Here is a 21731-nt window from a genome sequence, read left to right as displayed (position 1 = left end):
ACCAGCTTTAACAACCAGCTTATCAATCAATATATCCATTTACATCCCCTCCTTTTTTTATCCCCCCCCCCCGAACTTCCCTCAGCTCATCTCTCCGGTTTCTTTACACATATTATCCTCTGCATATTGTAAAATTGTACACATCATTGCCTTATCTATCACATATTCAACTAATAAATTTGTGGATGTTTATTCAAAACCTGCCAAATCATTTTGTTGTCTTTTTAAATAATTTGTAAAAACTTCCCATTCTTCCTTGAAGTACGATTGTCCTTGTCACGCAGTTTATATGTCAACTTGGCCAGTTCTGCATAGCTTATCAGTTTTTCTTGCCTCTGTTCTTTCGTTGGGATTTCCTCGTTCTTCCATCTTTGTGCTAACAAGACTCTTGCCGCTGTTGTCATTTTTTATTTTTCTTGGCAGGTCTTGTCCTACAAACCCTAACAAAAATGCTTCTGGTTTTCCCCACAAATGTCATTTAAAACTTTTTTTCAATTCATTGTATATCATTTCCCCAAATTTTTTAACTTCTCTACATTCCCTACATTGTTTGAGTGTCAATGCTAAGAAGTTTCCATCAATATAAAGGAAATTGTTAATACAAGCAGGTACAGTTTGTCGGGCAAAGGTTTTCTTCCTGTGCTGGATGAATGACAACCTGTCTACCCTAAAAAGCTCCCAAGGGGGGGGGGGCTTGCCCTGTAGCCGCACAAAGTTTTTGTGTCGGTTCTTCAGAATATGCAATGTCCCAAATTACTTTTGTGCATTTAAACCCTCTCTTCTTTCTAGCTATCAAAATTCTTGCTGTCATAAATAAGCAATCAATTAAACATTTTCATAAAACCCCTTGGTTGTCTCTGCTGAATGCACCCAACAATGCTATTTGGGGAGGTGTTTTTTCACAGACTTTCCCAGCATTTTCATTATTTTTGCAAATATCTTGTCCCAAACTGGGAAACTTTGGCACAGTCCCACCACTCCATTTTGGTAACCATTCAATTTCATTTTTGTATGGTTTTCAAAGAATTTTCTTTAAATTTAGCTGAAGTTGTGTTATAAGGATTTTTTCCTACACAGATGCCCAATCCTATTATCGTTTTTATCATCATCATCATCAGTAGTAATTACCCTCCCTTCAGCCTAAGGTCCAAGGTCTTCATTATCCATAGCAGCTAAATTCCACACTCATTTCAGGGCCTCTTTTGCTCCCACATCAGTTTAGGTAACATGGTTTATAAGACAGATATAAACCCTTTCTCCTGGTCACTTGTATTAAGACATAATTTTTCAGATCGGGTTAAGCTTATGTTACCTTGCTGTATAAAATGGTCTGGCATATATACAGTAGTACCTTGGTTTATGAACTTAATCCGTTCCAGAAGTCCGTTCTTAAACCAAAGCATTCTTAAACCAAGGCGTGCTTTCACATAGTAACGGGGGTCTCAATTTACACTCAACAGGAAGCGGAACATGCTCTGCTTCCGAGGCAAAGTTCACAAGCCAAAACATCTACTTCTGGGTTTGCAGCATTCTTAACCAAAGTTGTTAATAAACTAAGCTGATCTTAAACCAAGGTACCACTGTACATAGGGAGGTGGGTGACGCTGTGGTCTAAACCACAGAGCCTAGGGCTTGCCGATCGGAAGGTCGGTGGTTTGAATCCCCGCAATGGGGTGAGCTCCCGTTGTTCAGTCCCAGCTCCTGCCAACCTAGCAGTTTGAAAGCATGTAAAAGTACAAGTAGATAAATAGGTACCGCTCCAGCGGGAAGGTAAATGGCATTTCCGTGCGCTGCTCTGGTTTCGCCAGAAGCAGCTTAGTCATGCTGGTCACATGACCCTGAAAAACTGTTTGCGGACAAAAGCTGGCTCCCTTGGCTAGTAAAGTTAGATGAGCGCCGCAACCCCAGAGTCGTTTTGAGTGGACTTAACTGGCAGGGGTCCTTTACCTTTATCTTTTTACTACTGTATATAAATCTTACAAGTTAATAAAATTAATTTCTTTTAATGCATTAATGCTTCTTTCCCTATCCTTCAGCTAAAAGCCTGGATGTACATGTGATGGGATTATTGGGGAAATGCCTGGAATAAAGACCTCACCTCTGTACTTCCAGACTTCCAAAATTGTTCTCTGTGTGCTATCCTGTGATTTCCAGCTATTAACAATTTCTATTCTAATAAATAGGACTCTGTTGCAAGGATGTTCCATTTGGACCATTGCTTGCCCTTTGGGGCTTTGATATATGAATGTAATATAATTTTAGTAACGGAATTACCCACCCAGCCCTCTGATTTTCTGTATCTGAAATGCTTTAAAAAAGGTTTCCAATGTTGCGTTCAGCCTGTATATATGTTTAAATAAACCTTGCAGCAACGAAAATGCCATCTGTCTCCAGTGACCTTCGTTTCAAGGAAACCATTCCTAAGGTCTAGATTTAAAATGCAGAAGGTTTCTGCTTCCTTTACGATTCATTCTCATCGTCATCGGTGAATCTGCTTGTCTTTAGAATTAAAAAGGTAAAGGTACCCCTGCCCATACGGGCCAGTCATGTCCGACTCTGGGGTTGCGCGCTCATCTCACTTAAGAGGCCGGGGGCCAGCGCTGTCCGAAGACACTTCCAGGTCACATGGCCAGCGTGACAAAGCTGCTCTGGCGAGCCAGCACCAGCGCAGCGCATGGAAACGCTGTTACCTTCCCGCTATAAAGTGGTACCTATTTATCTACTTGCACTTGGGGGTGCTTTCGAACTGCTAGGTGGGCAGGAGCTGGGACCGAACGACGGGAGCTCACCCCGCCGCAGGGATTTGAACCGCCGACCATGCGATCGGCAAGTCCTAGGCCCTGAGGTTTTACCCACAACGCCACCCGCGTCCCTCAAGAATTACTTTAGAATTATAGAATCATAGAATCCTAGAGTTGGAAGAGACCACAAGGGCCATTGAGTCCAACCCCCTGCCAAGCAGGAAACACCATCAGAGCACTCCTGACATATGGTTGTCAAGCCTCTGCTTAAAGACCTCCAAAGAAGGAGACTTTATGTCTTTAGAATTACTTACCCATTATTTGTTTTGGTTTATCTCGTGTGTACCTGCCTTTAAAGTTACACGTTATCTTAGCCCAGGGGTCTGCAACCCGCGGCTCCGGAGCCGCATGTGGCTCTTTTACACCTTTGCCACGGCTTCGGGGCGGATACTAGCGAGGGGAGGAGGCGCATTGTGTGCCCCGACACTCCACACTGTGGCAGGCGCTGTACTGGCTGTGATGTCGGATGGGGGCGGGGCGTGCGTTAGTCACGCACCGTCCCGACGTCACCTTCCCGCCCGCCACATTGTAAGGGGCATGTACGCTGGTCACTGTTTTGAAGGGGAGTGAAGAGCACACACACACAAAAAGGTAACTTGTTAATTTAACGTTTATTTCTATGAGGAGGAGTAATTCTGAGGGGTCAAACAAAGAAATAATAAAAAAATGACAAAAAAGTTATTTTTATAATGACGAGTTTTGCGGCTCCCAGTTTTTTTTTCTTCAGAAACGGGTCCAAGTGGCTCTTTTTGTCTTAAAGGTTGCAGACCCCTGTCTTAGCCAAAAGACTTTATTCCTTGTTCAAATGAATAATATCATAAAGGGGGTGGGCAAATGGGCTGGGATTTCAAGCCAAGAGCCACTGGGCGTTCGGCATCCTTGAGACGGCAGCCCAGCTGCTATAAGAGCCTGACCTTTGGAGAACTTGCATCACTTCCAAAGGATTTCTCCTCTGGCTGCTTTGTTCTCTCTTGGTTTTTTCTTTTATTCCCTACTGCTGCAATGCAAGCCAGGCATGCTTTCTGCCACCCTGGCTTGGGCATCCCCAGCAGCTTGAGGATCTTATACTGGTCTGAAACTACCCAGCCTCTGGGCCACCGCAGAGTTCACGCAGCTTCTGGAGAGTTGCACCCCTCTCCTCTACAGGAGAAAGTGGGCAGGCCATTTGACCAATTACCTGGCCACTGGAGGAACAGCTGGCTCAACCTGTACCACTTCTGGAAAGAAGACGGCTTCCACAATGTCCACAACATCATGGTAAAGAAGTTCCAGCAATTTGGACCAATCTACAGGTAAGGGGGTCTCTTTTGGCTGATATGTTCCACCCTCTCTCATTTTTAGCAGCTCCTTGGGCTTTCTGAAATGATTTGCTCATTGCTTTTCCCCCTAAAAAAATATGTTTAAGGGGTGCTTTCATTTTCACTCAAATGAATCACCATTTTATAGTTCAAATCGGGGGAAATAAATAAATGGACAGGACAGAGAAGGCTTATTCCAAAAGATGGCTTTTAATTTTAATTTTTATTTTTTAAAAAAGGAAACCCAGAGGGGAAAACACAAATTCTCAGACCAGAATTTGTGGTTCTGCAAAGAAAGAAAGAAAGAAAGAAAGAAAGAAAGAAAGAAAGAAAGAAAGAAAGAAAGAAAGAAAGAAAGAAAGAAAGAAAGAAAGAAAGAAAGAACTGATTATTAAGGACCACAGAAATTATTTTTTAAAAAATATATCCAGAAAAGAAGGGGAATTGAGGTCCTTCCAGAAGCCTTCCCGTATCCAAAAATAAATGGTAAAACAGAGGGGGACGACAAGCAGACATTGACAGATACTTTCAATTGGGGTGGGAAGAAGAGAGAGAAAATTAGTGAAATAAGAGAAGGAAGGGGAAGGGGCGCAGGGCGCACCGCCAAGGGGAGGGAGCTTTTTGGCGGGGGCGCCCAAGGCCAGAGGATCAGAGGACGGCGGAGCTCGCAGGTGGCCGCTTTCTTCCTGCCTCTCCCCTCCTGCCGCCGCCGCCTCTTCCTCCGCATCCTTCCCACGTGCATTTAGATTCACAAAACGTTTCGGGGTTCGCGTCGCCCGCGCGTCTCCCCAGAAAAAAAGCACTGGATTTGCTCATGGGACCACTTAAGACTAGGCTGCTGTTTAAAGGACATCAACCCTCCGGCTCCGATTCCTGGGAACTGTAGTTTGCGATGAGTGCTGGGCGCAGTGCTATGTGAGGGATAAGTTACAGTTCCCAGGCCACTTTGGTGGGGAAATGTGCTCCCATTGTCCTTTGGTTCACAAAGCAGGGGGTGGCAGCGGGATCGCCCGGGGGGACGCTGAGAGGCAAGGAGGGGGGGCGCATAGCTGTCAATTTTTCCCCTTTTCTTGCGAGGAATCCTATTCGGAATAAGGGAATTTCCCTTAAGAAAAGGGAACTGTTAACAGCTATGGGTGGGCGCTGGAGCTGTGAATGAGCTTCAGACTTTGGAAAGCTTGTCATCAGTTTTGGTCAGTTCAACTAAATAGTTTTAACTGGATTTTGAACAAATGTGCAATCAAATGTTGCCGTTTTGAATTGTATGGTGTTGTTGTCCTCTTCAGTGGGTCCCGCAAAAGGCCATTTCCTTCCCCCCCTGAGCTGTTAGCCTGGAATCTCACTGACAAAGTCTGGCCCAAACTGGCTGGCCCTCTGACAATTGTAATTATTGTGACAATTCCAATTACTGTATAACTGTGAGTTATGTTCAACTAACATTTACTCAGAGGAGATCTAAGAGCCATGGCTAATTTCAGCCAGTATTCTCTGGCTGAAATTCTGAACATGTCTTATTTTTGTTCTTTCTGTTTAACTAACATATCACTCGGCTGTTTTAATTGTTTAACTGATAATTGATTAAGCTACTCTGTGATTTTTTTGCATCTTAACTGACTTTATTTGCTGACTTTGGCATTGGATAAATCTCTTTCTGTGTGTATGTGTGTGTTTATAGCTGTACATATCAATTAGCAAACAGTATGCAAAACTGTCCTCTTTTCTGGCAATGCCATTAAGCAGGCACCCATTTACAGAGGGGAAATGTTTAAATCAGCTTGCTTAGTTTGTAGAGTTTGTTTTATTTGATTTTTTTCTAGTTTTGATTTTGTATATCAAGAAGCCCTCTTAGAAGACCAAAAAACCATTGCAGCTCCTTTCAATCTGCTTGCTATTATAAATATCTTTAAACATTGCCCGTCCTCATTCAGACCTGCTTCCTTATTTCCCCTTTGTTGGACATCTTAGATCTAGGGGAATATGAATATATATATATATATATATATATATATCCCACTCATCTGACTGGGTTGCCCAAAGTTCCCATTGTTTTGTGTATGTTTTCCTTAAGAGAGAGCACTTGCCTGCACAGCCCCTACTTTGCATAGAGCAGGAGTCAGCAAACTTTTTCAGCAGGGGGCCGGTCAACTGTCCCTCAGACCTTGTGGGGGGCCAGACTATATAGTGGTACCTCGGGTTACATACGCTTCAGGTTACATTCGCTTCAGGTTACAGACCCTGCTAACCCAGAAATAGTACCTCGGGTTAAGAACTTTGCTTCAGGATGAGAACAGAAATCGTGCTCCGGCGGCGCGGCAGCAGCAGGAGGTCCCATTAGCTAAAGTGGTGCTTCAGGTTAAGAACAGCTTCAGGTTAAGAACGGACCTCCGGAACAAATTAAGTACTTAACCCGAGGTATCACTGTATTTTGAAAAATATATATGTACGTATTCCTATGCCCCACAAATAACCCAGAGATGCATTTTAAATAAAAGGACACATTCTACTCATGTAAAAACATGCTGATTCATGGACCGTCTGCAGGCTGGATTTAGAAGGCGATTGGGCCTGATCCGGCTCCTGGGCCTTAGTTTGCCTACCCATGACATAGAGGAAGATATGGGTGGTGCTGTGTTCTAAACCACTGAACATCTTAGGTATGTTGATTGGAAGGTCGGTGGTTCGAATCTGCACAGCGGGGTGAGCTCCTGTTGCTCTGTCCCAGCTTCTGCCAACCTAGCAGTTTGAAAAGCACAACAGTGCAAGTCTGTGCACTCTGGTTTCTGTCACGGTGTCCTGTTGCGCCAGAAGCGGTTTAGTCCTGCTGGTCACATGACCCGGAAAGCTGTCTGTGGACAAACTCCGGCTCCCTTGGCCTGAAAGCGAGATGAGCACTGCAACCCTATAGTCGCCTTTGACTGGACTTAACCATCCAGGGGTCCTTTACCTTTACCTTTTTACTTTGCACGTCAAATCCTTGCTCTTTACTCTAACCCTGTCTTTAGAGATGGTGTGTGTCTTTCAGATAAGTTAATAAAAATATTTTTGGCCTGAGCAGAACAGGGTGTTTCAAAATGATCGTTCCATCAAATATAATTTACTGCTAGCAATTTTGGTGTGGTTTTTGTTTTTTGCTTTTTGCTTAAGAACATAAGAGCCTTCTGGATCAGGACAAGAGGAGCCCATCTTAGTTCCGCCCCCTGTTCTTCCAGTGGCCCATTATGTGAAACCTGAAACCAGGATTTGACCACAGGACCCCTTTCCCTCCCGTGATTTCCAGTCCCTGGTATTCAGAAACATTGTGCCTCCAACTGTAGAGTCAGAACATAGCAATCCCGACTAGTTGCCATCGATAGCCCTTTCCTTCTCCTCGAATGTGTCCAGTCCTCTTTTGCAGCCATCCTAGTTTGTGGCAATCACAACCTCTTGCAGGAGGGAGTTCCATAGGTTAACTGTGCGGCTTCAGGACAATTTCAGCACCAGAGAATGAAATAGCAGGTATCATGATGTTAACAGGAATTCATTTCAAAAGGCTGTGGCCAGAGGACCTGTTTGCCAGCTCAGTCGGTCTGCTGTCTACCTGCTAACTGAGTAATATCCAAGGCAACACGATGACCAAGTACAACAATGCAATATCAATATAAACACTTTATATAGTCTATACGGAACATTGAACAATATGAGAAACCAAATAAACTGAAATCTTATAAATCTCTTATATCGGAATCACTGTTCACTACACCTGTTGGTCGTCATAAAACAAAGCTTTAACGGCTTGTTTTCATCAGATAAGAATCTGACCCATTGCTTTTTTCAGAGACTTGATTGTCTACTAAGACTTTCAGAGACTTATAAGACTTACGTTTATTTGGTTCTGTTTTCAAGAGAATCCATCAAGAGTGCACATTTAGTGATTTTCAGAGATTAATAAGATTTTTGTTTATTAGGTTTCTCATATTGTTCAATGTTCTGTGTAGACTATATAAAGAGTTTATATTGATATTGCATTGTTGTACAGAGGTACCTTGGGTTAAGTACTTAATTCATTCCGGAGGTCCGTTCTTAACCTAAAGCACCACTTTAGCAAATGGGGCCTCCTGCTGCCTCCGCGCTGCTGAAGCACGATTTCTGTTCTCATCCTGAAGCAAAGTTCTTAACCCGAGGTACTATTTCTGGGTTAGCGGAGTCTGTAACCTGAAGTGTCTGTAACTTGAAGTGTATGTAACCCAAGGTACCGCTGTACTTGGTCATTGTGTTGCCTTGGATATTACTGAAAATTGTTTGCAACCCAGGGGTTTAATTGTTTGGTTACACCTGCTAACTGTGAACAGGTAACTTCAAGGCTTCTGCTGTCTCACTGCCTTGTCTCTCACTGGCCTTAAACCTTTTGAACAGAGGGTGCATTTGTGTGGGAACTTGCCCTCTTGACCAGGGGAAAGCAAACTTTTTCAGCAGGGGGCCAGTCCACTGTCCCTCAGCACCTTGTGATGGGCCGGACTATATTTTTTTGGGGGGGGGAATGATGCAAGAGCACCACGAGCCCTGGTGACTGCTTACCTGTGTCTTGGGAGCAGCAGGGACTGGCAGTGGCGGAGGAACGATGAGCACCACGCAAAAAGGCTCCGGAGAGGGGCTGCTTAAAATGGCGACTGTTCAAGCACTGCTGCTGCTGGCACCAACAAAGCCCAGCCCCCTTCCTCCTCTAGGCAGGGCGGGGAGAAGCCAGGAGGAGGGAGGGAGGAGACACCGATGCCGTGTGAGGGAAAGAACGTTGCACGCTGGCAATCCACGTGGCGATTCCAGGACCATACACGGGCCGGACCCAGAAGGCAATTGGGCCTGATCTGGCCCATGGGCCTTAGTTTGCCGACCCATGCTCTTGACAGTCTTTTAAACAGAGGACTGTCAAGTGAGACATAGAATTGTAGAGTTGGAAGGGAACTTTAGCGCAACCCCCTGCAGTGCAGGAATTATAGCATGTTCAGCCTGTTTGATGCTGGGTCTTCTGCTGCTACACTTTTGTGTTACTTATGCCTGGCATGGAGAAAGGCTTTTCTCTTTTCATGACGCTATGTTGGTGAAGGACGCAGCTGCCAACTGCTGCAAGCCGTGATGGCTGGCTGTGTTCTGCCTCCAGGGCTGAAGGCAGCAGCGCTTCTGAACACTAGCTGCTGGAAAACACAGGAGCAGAGCGTGATGCTCTTGTTCCCAGGTCCTACTTGTGGGTTCCCCACTGGCACAACTGGCTGGCCACTCCAAGAGCAGGATGACGGACTAGGTGGGCTGTTGGCCTGATCCAGCGGTCTCTCCTTACGTTCTTCCTCCAGAAAAGAGAAGGCCTGGGTGGTGAGTAGTTGCAATTCACCCATGTTCCTCGTTGTTCTTGCTGCAGGGAGAAGCTGGGCACCTACGAAAGTGTCAACATCATTGATCCTAAGGATGCGGCTTTGCTCTTTAAAGCGGAAGGCGTGTACCCAGAGAGGTTCATGGTACCACCCTGGACGGCCTATCGTGACTTCCGCAATAAGGCATACGGAGTGCTTCTCAAGTAAGGCTTGTGTGATGTGCTGGGGGCAAGAGGGCATTTTGTGACCAGGGAATCTACAGGGGTGGGGAATAACTGCAGAAAAGCATACATAGGGAATCTGCAGGAAATCTTAGGGGAGGACTGTTCATTTTATTTTTTATTTTTAAATAGATTTTTATTATTTTTCTCCTTAAACGGTATTTTAACAATACAATAACACACATATTTACTTTCAGCTTTGCCAAGCCTGTGACTTCCCTCCTCCCCTTCAGCAGGTTTTCCACTTTCAAATCCTATCTCGCACTTTAGCTCTTTAGCCTATTGTCCACGCTATAGGATTTATTTCAGTCCTGCTAGTGTCTTTAGATTTTTGCAATTATTATTCAAATATACAATAAATTTACTCCAGTCCCTTTGAGATTTTTGATCGTCCTGGTCTCAAATCCTGCAGGTTAGTTTGGCCAATTCTGCAAAGTCCATCATCTTCGCCTGTCACTCCTCAATCATTGGTACCTAATTCCTGTAACTTCCACTTTGCAGCCCATTTTAATGGTGACCGCCGGCCACTGGGAAGTATTATGTTTGAGTCCTACTCAGAGTAGATCTATTGAAGTTGATGGGCATCCAGCTCAGTGCTGCCTTCCCTAACCACTGCTTTGGATGCCAACTCCTGCCAGCCCTAACCAGCATGTCAAAGGGTTAGGAGTGAGGACCGTTCAACCCCGAAACCCAATTATTAATAACTTTCAGGGGGGATTTGAAAATATTCCTGTTTACCCAGGCATTTGGGTGAATCTGACCCCTTTTGACATTCAGATGAGGAGGTCACAGAGGTCAGGAGTCCCTCTCTATGCAGTCGCTGGACTTCCTATAAATGCTGTTGGCTAACACTTATTGGAAGTCCAGGTAATTACTATTAGTGTAAACTTGGGATCCGTTTATTCGCTGGGATCACCAGGCACTGTCCCCCAAGATGATCATGTGGGGTAGTACATGATGCCCTACCCCACTTGATCACTTCGATGGTCAGAACTGGCCTTGTTACAGGTGCCAAAGAACACCCGCTCCTCTTTCACAAGACCTCCACCTTTCAGCACCTACACTTTGGAACTCCCTGCCAATGGATACCAAGCAAATGCCTTTACTGGACTTTTTTTGGTGCTGGCTAAAATCATTCTTGTCTAGAAAAGCCTACCCAGATGCTTAGATAGTTGATGCAACCTTTAACCTGTTTTCAGTCTATTTTTATTTTAACATCTTGAAAGTCTTACACTTTTATTAATTCTCCTTATTGTGAATTTTATTGCTTTGTCTTCTTATTAAAAGAAACCTGTTTTGAGGGTTTTCTTTTTTACAGTGATAAATGTCATGAGATAAATAAGTAATATGAAATGATGTAAGGCCCTGCATACGTTTCTTCTGCATTTCCGTGGGATCCGTCCTCACTGATCCTTCTGTTTCTCTTTCACCCGCTTAGGAGCGGCGAGAGTTGGCGCCATGACCGCCTGGTCATCAACAGGGAGGCCCTGTCCCTCAAGATGACCGATCACTTTGTGCCTCTCCTGAACGAGGTGGGAGAAGATTTTGTCCAGAGAGTGCACACGCAGATCCAAAGAAGTGGGCAGGGGAAATGGACGGCTGACCTCAGCAACGAGCTGTTCCGGTTTGCTCTGGAGTGTGAGTAGGCAAGGGAGCTCAATGGGAGGGAATATATTGCAGGAAGGTGTGCTAGGTGACCCCCAGGGTCCCTTCCAACTCTGTCGTCCTATGATTCCAGGAATAAGCGGTGGCTTGAGAGAGGATACAGATGCCTCCACTGTCAGAGGCAGCATGGCTTCCAAACACGAGTTCCTGGAAGCCACTGGAGGGGAGTGTGTTGGTCTTCCACTGCTAATGGGTTTCTCCTTGAGTCATCTGGTCGGCCCCTGTGAGAACAGGATGCTGGACTAGACGGTCCATTGGCTGGATCCAGCAGACTCTTCTTATGTTGTTCTTCTTCTTTTCCTTTTTCCGCTTCCTATAAATCTTATTAGGCACGCAGGTGGCGCTGTGGGTTAAACCACAGAGCCTAGAACTTGCCAATCAGAAGGTTGGCGGTTCGAATCCGTGTGATGGGGTGAGCTCCCGTTGCTTGGTCCCTGCTCCTGCCAACCTAGCAGTTCGAAAGCACATCAAAGTGCAAGTAGATAAATAGGTACCACTCCGGCAGGAAGGTAAACGGCGTTTCCGTGCGCTGCTCTGGTTCGCCAGAAGCGGCTAAGTCATGCTGGCCACATGACCACATGACTCAGCCAGTAAAGCGAGATGAGCGCCGCAAGCCCAGAGTCGGCCATGACTGGACCTAATGGTCAGGGGTCCCTTTACCCTTTACCTTTATAAATCTTCTTCTTATTATTTTACATCCACACACAATCTTAGGTACATGTACAGCCTTAAATAATTATACCATTAAATATTGATTCAAACTTGTATTTGTACATGCTCTTTTCTTATAATTTCTAACTAAACAATAATAAACCAAAGTAAAAAATCCAATAAAATAAATTATATGAAAACATCATTTCCCGATGTAAGTTACATTTACGACATTGAATGTACTTATACTTCTTACCTCACTCTTACTATAGTCTCTAGTACTTTCTTACAACATATTGTACTGTTTTTCCTTGCTTAGTTGTATTTAATTTACACAAGGGTCATTCAAACGCTGCCATAGATGTTATGTCATTATATTTTTGTAGGTATTTCTTGAACATATCCCATTTTTGTGTGAATGATTGTTTTGTATTTCCCCTTAATATATCTGTCAATTGAGCCAATTCTGCATAGTCTAATAACGTATTTTGCCATTCCCTTACTGAGGGTACTTTTCCCCCTTTCCAGTTCGATGCAATTAATAACTGGGCAGCGGCTGTTGCACATATAAAAATTTCTCTTATATTTTTCGGGATATCACTGGCTAAAATTCCAAGTAGAAATGCTTCTGGCCTCTTTGCAAATGATAATTTAAAGATCTTTTTCATCTCATCATAGATGAGGTTCCAGAACTCTTTAATTTTTTGGCATGTCCACCACATATGGTACATATTTACACACCGCCAACATTTGTCTGAAATATTTTTATACATCTTGGAGAGTTTTGATGGTGTAAGGTACCACCTGAACTGCATTTTCATCATATTTTCTTCTATTGTGTAACATGCCGTAAAATTCATGTTTTCCAAAGAGTTTCCCATTCACTCATCCACCTTGCTATGGTGCTGCTGAGGCAAAAGACAAGATGGTGCCCTCCCACAGGGCACATGCAGAAGCCGTCCATAGGACATTGTCTTCCACTGCAGGCTAGCCTAGGGACTACAAGGCAAGCCCTAGCCTCTTCTGCTACCTCAGCTCTAGCCTCTTCTGCTACCTCAGCATCTGCTGCCTCACTCTGCCTCACTGGAGGACTGGCCCTGAGCTAAACTGTGGAACTCCCTCCCGCAGTAGGCAGCGATGGCTACCAACATGTGATGGCTTCAAAAGAGGATTAGAGAAACCCATGGAGGAGGAGAGGGTTGTCAGTGACTATGAGCCACCATGGCTCTACCTCCACAGTTGAAGGCAGCATTGCTTCCAGATACCGGTTGCTAGAAAGAGCAGGAGGGGAGACTTGCTGTTATGCTCAGACCCGGCCTTGTGGGGTTCCCACAGGCAACTGTTCAGCCACTGTGAGAAGAGGACCTGGGCCAAGGCTTTTCTTATGTTCCTTGAGATCTTAAAGTCCATTGTGCAACGACACCCAGCCATAGGAAATCATAGAATTGCAGGGATGGAAGGGACCCGTAGGGTCACCCGTGGGATGTGCGGCCAAAGTGCTACCCATTTGACTCCCACCCCCAAGTGGACAGAGTATGGGGCGTTTCTGTACAGCAGGGATTCATCTTCTCCTTCTGCCCTTTTGCCCAGCGGTGTGCAATGTCCTGTACGGTACACGCCTAGGACTCCTGCAGGATGTCATTGACCCAGAGAGCCAGCAGTTCATCGACGCCGTAACCCTGATGTTCAACACTACCTCGCCGATGCTGTATCTTCCGCCGAGCTTTCTGCGCAGGATCAACTCCAAGATCTGGCTGGACCATGTGAAGGCCTGGGACATCATCTTCAAGCATGGTGAGCATGTGTTTACATGGAGCCCCAAGGATGGGGCACTTTTCTAAGGCCAAGGGCCTTCTAGGTTACTTTCTAGGCAACCTAGAACCTGGGAGGTTACCTTCTAAGCAACCTCCCAGGGGATGGGGCAGAGCAGGAAATGCAAGTTTTACCTTTGCACAGTAGGCTAGTCCTTAAACACGCTCAGATTCCTCTCTCTCCTTCATTCAGGTCAGCAAGAAACACGTTGCTTTAGTTCCTTTCCTGCATTGTGGTGGGTTGGACTAAAAGAGCTCTGGGATCCCTTCCAACACTAGTTCTAAGATTCTGTGATTACCAGAGTTCAAGAACACATCCACTCTGAGGGAAATATCTACAACTAGAAAAGGGTTCTCGGATTTATTTTATCTGACTCTGATTTATTTTACAAAACAAAGCTGGTAAAACAAATGAAGTGTCACGAGATCAAGGTCTCTCAGGAAACAGATAACTTGTTAATAATTATACTAAATCTAGTGACTGTAGTCTGAACAAGGTAGTGAATGCACAGCTTCTTTTAAACTTCAGTGGCTTATTTCAGTCATTGCTCTTCCATTAGGTGTTACAGGTTCCTAGACGAGATGGTTGATGCTCTGCTTATTTCCAGACTCCTTTCTCTAGCAATAGGTGTTTTCCTCAGGGTGTATGTTACAATGACAGACCAGAGCCAACCTTCCTTAACTTTCCCTCCGGCTCCCTCTTAAACCATCTCCCTCTCCCTCAAAATGGCTCCTTTTATTCTGCCCCCCCTTGACTGGCTGTCTTGACAGCCAATCAGAGAGAAGGTCCAGCCCTCAGGTGGAATTCCAAGGCATGGCATCACCAGAAACTGGTCTGGCTCAGCTGTCCGTCACACCGGGCCAGAGATGTTCATTTCCCATTGATTGTGAAAAGGAGAGCAGGAGTGGGAAACTGCTGGCCCTCCAGTTTCTACTAGAGGCATGGGCAGTTTCCAGGGATGATGGGAGGAGTTGCTCAGGGACATCTGGAGGGCCACAGGTCCCCCAAACGTGAAAGAGCAACATGGCAAAGAGTAGCTCCAAGCGCCACCTGGGGGTGGAGGGGTGGGAAGGAAGGCCTTTGAGGTTCTTCAATGAATCACAGGAATGGTGTCTGAGCAGTTGAAGGAGGAGGCGAGGGGGGCAGAGCAAGGGAGACTCAGAGCCCCAGCTCGCCTTCAGCATCAAGGCTACATCTAGGAACGTGTAAACATCAAAAGCTGACATATGGTCATTTATCCGTTTCACCCTGTGCTATCCATGCAGCGTTCTCCAAGGTCACACAGTGAGGTCTTAATTTATTTGGAAATGCTTTTCGTTAACTGTAAAAGAACAGCAAGAACAGAAAAAGAGCCTCCTGGATAAGGCCAATGGCCCATCTACTGTAGTGAAGCATCCTGTTCTCACAATGGCCTATGAAATGCTGCTGCTGCTGCTGCTGCTGCTGCTGCTGCTGCTAATAATAATAATAATAATAATAATAATAATAATTTATTAAATATACCCCACCCATCTGGCTGGGTTTTCCCAGCCACTCTGGGCGGCTTCCAACAAAGTATTAAAATACAGTAGTCTATTAAACATTAGCATAATACCCTATTGAATTTACTCACAGTTTACCTTACTATAAATAATAATAATAATAATAGTAATAGTAATAATAATAATAATAATAATTTACTTATTTATAGCCATCTGGGAGGCTTCCAACAGAACACTAAAAACAGAATAAAACTTCAAACATTAAGAACTTCCCTAAACAGGGCTGCCTTCAGATGTCTTCTAAAAGTCTGGTAATTGTTCATCTCTTTGACATCTGATGGGAGGGCATTCCACAGGGCGGGTGCCACTACCAAGAAGGCCCTCTGCCTGGTTCCCTGTAACTTGGCTTCTCGCAGTGAGGGGACCGCCAGAAGGCCCTTGGTGCTGGACCTCAGTATCCGGGCAGAATGATGGGGGTGGAGACGCTCCTTCAGGTATACTGGACAGAGGCCGTTTAGGGCTTTTAAGGTTCAGCACCAACACTTTGAATTGTGCTCGGAAATGTACTGGGAGCCAGTCTTTCAAGACTGGTGTTATATGGTCTCAGCAGCCGCTCCCAGTCACCAGTCTAGCTGCCGCATTCTGGATTAGTTGTAGTTTCCAGGTCACCTTCAAAGGTAGCCCCACATAGAGCGCATTGCAGTAGTCCAAGCGAGAGATAACTAGAGCATGCACCACTCTGGCGAGACAGCCTTAGAATCTCATTTCTTGTAACTTGCATCCATTTGTTCGGGTCTTCCCCTCTGGAGTAGCAGAAAACAAGCTTGATCCATCTACCATGTGACAGCTCTTCAGGTATTTGAAGATGGCTCTCCTACCTCCTCTCAGTCTCCTCTTCTCCAGGCTAAACATCCCCAGCTCCTTTAAGTGTTCCTCCTAAGTCTTGGTTTCCAGGCCCTTGGTCATCTTAGTCACCCTCCTCTGCACCCCTTGCAGCTTGTTAACATCCTTCTTAAACTGTGGTGCCCAGAACTGGACACAGCGCCCACTTTCTTCCTCTCTGTCTCACCAGCTGACAAGTGTATCCAGAACATCTACCGAGACCTCCGCCTGAAACGGAGAAGTGACCAAGAGTACATGGGCATTTTGTCCAGCCTCTTGCTTCAGAACAAGCTGCCTCTCGAAGATACGAAAGCCAGCGTCACAGAGATGATGGCAGGAGGTGTAGACACGGTAAGAGATGCAGGCAGGGCTGTTGAAAACAAGTGTGAGTTGTAGAGATCTGGCTTTAAAGGGGTCCTGAACTGAATTTCTCAGCAGTGCCTGCCTCTAAACCAAACTGTTACAGGAGACACTTAGCACCTGTTTCACATTTGTAAGAACTCAGTTTTTTAGTGTGACACTCTGGAACTCCCTGCCTATTGAAATCGCTGTACTCTATTCAGCGACCGCTGGAAACATTCTTGTTCAGACAAGTCCACCAGATGTTTAGAACAGGGGTAGGAACCTAAGGCCTTGGGGTCGGATGCGGCCCAATCGCCTTCTCAATCTGGCCCACGAATCAGCGTGTTTTTACAAGAGTAGAATGTGTCCTTTTTTAAAAAATGCACCTCTGGGTTATTTGTGGAGCCTGTCTGGTATTTTTACATGAGTAGAATGTGTGCTTTTATTTAAAATGCATCTCTGGGTTATTTGTGCGGCATAGAATTTTTTTCATTCCCCCTCCCCCCCCAAATAGTCCGGCACACCACATGGTCCGAGGGACGGTGGACCAGCCCATGGTTGAAAAAGGTTGCTGACCCCTGGTTTAGAAAGTCAGTGTGAATGTTAATCTGTTTTTAGTCTATCGCTGATTTTTTTGACTGTATAAAATAATTGTTTTTACTGATAATTTTATGCTTTATTGCTGGAAACTGCTTTGAGAGGTCTATCTTACAACCAAGCAGTGTATAAATTTTATGAAACAAACTAATATGTTTGAAGAAGGCGTCGATCCAGTGTGTACAAATATTTGGGACAGAAGCCAGCCCTGTATCTCCTTCCTTCTCCCCTCATTGATTCCTGGTGTGCTTCCAGACTTCAATGACCCTCCAGTGGGCGATGTATGAATTGGCCCGGGCTCCTGGCTTGCAGGAGCAGCTGCGGTCGGAGATCCTTGCTGCCAGGTCGTCTTCCCAGGGGGATGTCCTGAAAATGTTGAAATCTGTGCCGCTGCTCAAAGCTGCTATCAAGGAGACACTGAGGTAGGGCAGCAAGCGATGGGGCGGTCCCTGTCTAGGGTGGAAGCATTGCCACATAGGGGGGAAGCACCCAGGCTCCAGAGGCTGCCTGCAGTCTAACTTTGGGTACGTGGCAAGGAGTGGGGAAAGAGGGTGGTGGTAGGAAGTCAGCAAGAACAAATGAGGTTGGCAGGAATGGGTCCCTTCCACTTCTGCAATTCTATGCTACTACCTCTGGGGTGGGGCATGGGTGGCGCTGTGGGTTAAACCACAGAGCCTAGGACTTGCCAATCAGAAGGTCGGCGGTTCGATTCCCATCGACGGGGTGAGCTCCCGTTGCTTGGTCCCTGCTCCTGCCAACCTAGCAGTTGGAAAGCATGTCAAAGTGCAAGTAGATAAATAGGTACCACTCCGGCAGGAAGGTAAACGGCGTTTCTGTGCGCTGCTCTGGTTCGCCAGAAGCAGCTTAGTCATGCTGGCCACATGACCCGGAAGCTGTACGCCGGCTCCCTCGGCCAATAAAGCAAGATGAGTGCCGCAACCCCAGAGTCGGTCACGACTGGACCTAATGGTCATGGGTCCCGACCTTTACCTTACCTCTGGGGTTAAGCTCTCCAGAGTGGATTAGGGCTGAGTCGATGAATGTCTCCCCCCGGTCTTTCTTGAAGGCTCCACCCGGTCGCAGTGACGTTACAGAGATACGTGGCGCAAGACATCATTCTTCAGAATTACTGTATTCCTGCCAAGGTGAGTAACCAGGATGGAAAGGCACCATTCTTTGATCTACCATTATATTTGTGATGCTGTATGTTGATAATGATGCCATGATCCAATTCAGTGATCAGCAAAGATTAAGATTTTCTTTGTTTTCCTGGGCCTTAGGGCGGCATCATTGGTATAACTGTACCATTAAACCCATTTTAAATATCTTAATGTGACTTGATGGCTGCGTTTTCATTATTATTACAACTTGGTTGTGACTCGCTTAGGGACTTTAATGGGAAGCAGAACATATATTTAATAAAGCGAGCCTAGCCTAGCCTAATCTAACCACCAAAGGGGAATTGGGAGGAGGGTCACATCAATGGCGGACCTTGGCATCTCAAATTTCAGTGGCATCCTGTGCAACTGCAAAATCTGGTGCTCATATCTGGGACATCATAGTTGTGACTACTATGACTATTGCGGTATCCCAAAAGCTCCATGCCTGGTGTTACTGAGCCGGTTGCGCTCTCCTAGACCTGCCATTGGGCCACATACATGAAAAATCTGAAAACCTAGGTATATGTTCACTAACTCTTTTCCTCCTATGCACAGACATTGGTCCAGGTGGGACTTTACGCGATGGGCCGGGATCCCAGGTTTTTCACCAAGCCTGAGCAGTTCAACCCGCACAGATGGCTGCAGGCGGACTCCACGTACTTCCGGGGGCTGGGCTTTGGCTTTGGCCCACGCCAGTGCCTTGGGCGCCGGATTGCTGAGCTAGAGATGCAGCTCTTCTTGATCCATGTGAGTCTGGCCCTGCCTCCCCCGTGACATGAATAACCAGGTGCACCAATATAGGAAGGGGGATGCCTGGATGGTAGCAAGACATGTGAGAAGGATCTTGGGGTCCTAGGAGACTGCATTCGCAACATGCAGGGAGGTTAGGCAGGCCTTGATCAGAGCCAGGGCTTTTTTGGCTGTGGCCCCGATCTGGTGGAACGCTCTGTCACAAGAGACTAGGGCCCTGCGGGACTTGACATCTTTCCTCAGGGCCTGCAAGACAGAGCTGTTCCACCAGGCCTTTGGCCAAGGCACAGTCTGACCCCCTCCTTTGGTAATCCTCATAGAACTCTAGCCCAATGGTTGCCATTAATTTGATTCTGAATTGGTTTTAGAATGAGTTGATTTTAGAATGCTGTGTTACTTTTATTGTTATCCGCTCTGAGCCCGGCTTCGGCTGGGGAGGGCGGGATATAAATAAAATTTTATTATTATTATTATGAGTCAACCGTGTGATGCAGCTGCAAAAACAGCTAATGCAATTCTAGGCTGCATCCACCGAAGACTTTTGTCCAGTTCAAGGGAAGTCATAGTACTGCTTTGCTTTGCTTTGGTTAGATACCAACTGGAGTCCCATGTCCAGTTCTGTGTACCAAAGCAATGGAAAAAGGCTCATCACACCCAATTCTTTTTTTTATTAGCTTAAATTTGTATCCCACCTTTCCACTGAAAGGTGTGGCAGGTGGCATCTTGATACAAAACAACAAGAGCATACTGCTGTATCCAACTTACTTGTTCAGAATAGCCCTGTTGAAATCAATCATGTACAGCCCTACGCTAATTGCATGGACTTGGGTTTACTGTCAGTAATACTGAGACACAATCTGTATTTTCCTTTTCAGTGATAGAAAAAGGAGCTATATATATACAGTATGAGTCTCTGAGATTTAAAACTTGCTGCCCTGGGTATGGACCTCCAAATCTGAGTCTCGGGGCTCCTGGCTATGCCCTCACAAGCCTACTTGTTCTCTTGGATCACACCCTGGTACTAAATGCTTCTCTTGACCCCTTTTCCTTCCATCTCTCTAGATGTTGGAGAGCTTCAAGATTGAGACCAAGAGGGGAGTGGACATCAACACCACTTTCAAACTCATCTTGGTTCCAGACAAGCCCATCCACTTGACCCTAGGGCCTCTGGACTCCCAGCTGTGAAAGGAGAAGGAGTTCCCATTAGCCTCTGGGGCAAGGCAAGACACATGGAGCCTCCTTCAAGGGGAATGGGGAGCTGCCTGACCGGTCCATTCATATCTGTGCATAAAGATCCCTGGGTGTCCAGTGGCCGTTTTTCCTAAATGCAAAAAAGGGAGACACTAGCATTGAGATAAATAATTTGGGGTGGGACTCCTTGACTCCCATGCAGTACAATTTAGACCAGGGCTGGTGGCTTCACCCACCACTGGAACGTGGCCCCAAAGCTGAGAAAGGTTCTCCACCCTGATTTAGACATTGGAAGAAAAAGCACGCTTGCTGCACAGGTCTTCCCATAGTCTTAGGGCCAAGCCAGAGGCAAGTCTAGAAGGCTTAAGAATGTTAGACAAACTCTGCTAGATCAGGGAGCTCATCGGTTCAGCACCCAGCTTCTTGCAGTGCTGTGGGAGGCTCCACAAACAGGCCTTAAAGGCATTAGGTCTCCTAAGCTGCTGCCCCCTCGTCCAGCAACAGTGGGGCACGACTGCCTCTGAAGACGGGTCTTCTACTGAGCCAGCAGCTGTTGAATGACTTCCATTCCAATAAAATTGTTGAATTCTCTATTAAAGGCACTGGTGGCAAATGTCACAAATCAACTGCATGTTGTGTGGAGAAATTTGTTCTCATAGAATCATAGAGTTGGAAGAGACCACAAGGGCCATCAAGTCCAACCCCCTGCCAAGCAGGAAGCACCACCAGAGCACTCCTGACATATGGTTGTCAAGCCTCTGCTTAAAGACCTCCAAAGAAGGAGACTCCACCACACTCCTTGGCAGCAAATTCCACTGTCAAACAGCTCTTACTGTCAGGAAGTTCTTCCTAATGTTGAGGTGGAATCTTCTTTCTCCATTGCTCCGTGTCCGCTTCTCTGGAGCAGCAGAAAACAACCTTTCTCCCTCCTCTATGTGACATCCTTTTATATATTTGAACATGGCTATCATATCACCCCTTAACCTCCTCTTCTCCAGGCTAAACATGCCCAGCCGTTCCTTCCCCTGTCTTTAATTCCCCGCCAATCAATTTCAGTGGGTGAAATGTTCACTTCCTAGGGACATCTGGTTCGGAATTCAGTCTTGACTGCCTTGGAACTCAGCCCAAACTAGCCCCAAATTTGTCCGGGAAACAGAATATGTCAAGCCAAGGCGATCTGATCTGAGTTTGGGGAAACTCGCTTGCTGCCATTAAGAGCGCCCATTATTCAGGCAGGCATTGGGGATGTAGAAACCAGACTTTGTTCTGTTACCACCATCCTTTTTTATATGATGAAGGGGATAGTGCCCCCACCCTCAGCGTCCTTCAACAAGCCCCCCCCCTGCAGGGAACAAAGAATGTGGCAGGACTCACAGGGGACGGAGATGAGAGGGCATGTTGAGGAAGCCCCCACCCCCAGGATCCTCTCTGGCAGATCCACCCACTCTTGTCAGAGCCAATCCCACCTGCCCCCCTGGTTATTGGTTAATGCTTCCTCTGCATCATCCTGACTCAGCCCGTTTATGACACTTACAGGG

General features: G+C 46.1%; 1 protein-coding gene across 1 annotated transcript; it reads left to right on the top strand.

The window, feature by feature from the left end:
• The first annotated feature begins 3695 nt into the window (after window positions 1-3695).
• On the top strand, window positions 3696-20819 carry CYP11A1 (cytochrome P450 family 11 subfamily A member 1). The gene is made up of 9 exons (XM_081925648.1): window positions 3696-4093; window positions 9489-9644; window positions 11101-11300; window positions 13569-13772; window positions 16344-16504; window positions 17348-17514; window positions 18159-18237; window positions 18808-18999; window positions 20065-20819. Exons 1-9 carry the CDS (start codon window positions 3804-3806, stop codon window positions 20185-20187), a joined length of 1572 nt encoding a protein of 523 aa, XP_081781774.1. The 5' UTR covers window positions 3696-3803; the 3' UTR covers window positions 20188-20819.
• The last annotated feature ends 912 nt before the right edge of the window (window positions 20820-21731 follow it).

Source organism: Podarcis melisellensis, assembly GCF_964234715.1.
Source record: "Podarcis melisellensis genome assembly, chromosome: 9".
Taxonomy (NCBI): domain Eukaryota; kingdom Metazoa; phylum Chordata; class Lepidosauria; order Squamata; family Lacertidae; genus Podarcis; species Podarcis melisellensis.
The sequence above is the reverse complement of the archived record's forward strand: the minus strand, read 5'-3'. Positions and strand labels throughout refer to the sequence as shown.

Bases quoted from the DNA above. Each gene is read 5' to 3' on its own strand.
- CYP11A1 (XM_081925648.1), top strand. From the start codon at position 3,804: ATGCAAGCCAGGCATGCTTTCTGCCACCCTGGCTTGGGCATCCCCAGC. The intron at 13,773-16,343 runs GTGAGCATGTGT...CTGTCTCACCAG, and splicing joins GGACATCATCTTCAAGCATG to CTGACAAGTGTATCCAGAAC. The intron at 17,515-18,158 runs GTAGGGCAGCAA...TCTTTCTTGAAG, and splicing joins GCTATCAAGGAGACACTGAG to GCTCCACCCGGTCGCAGTGA.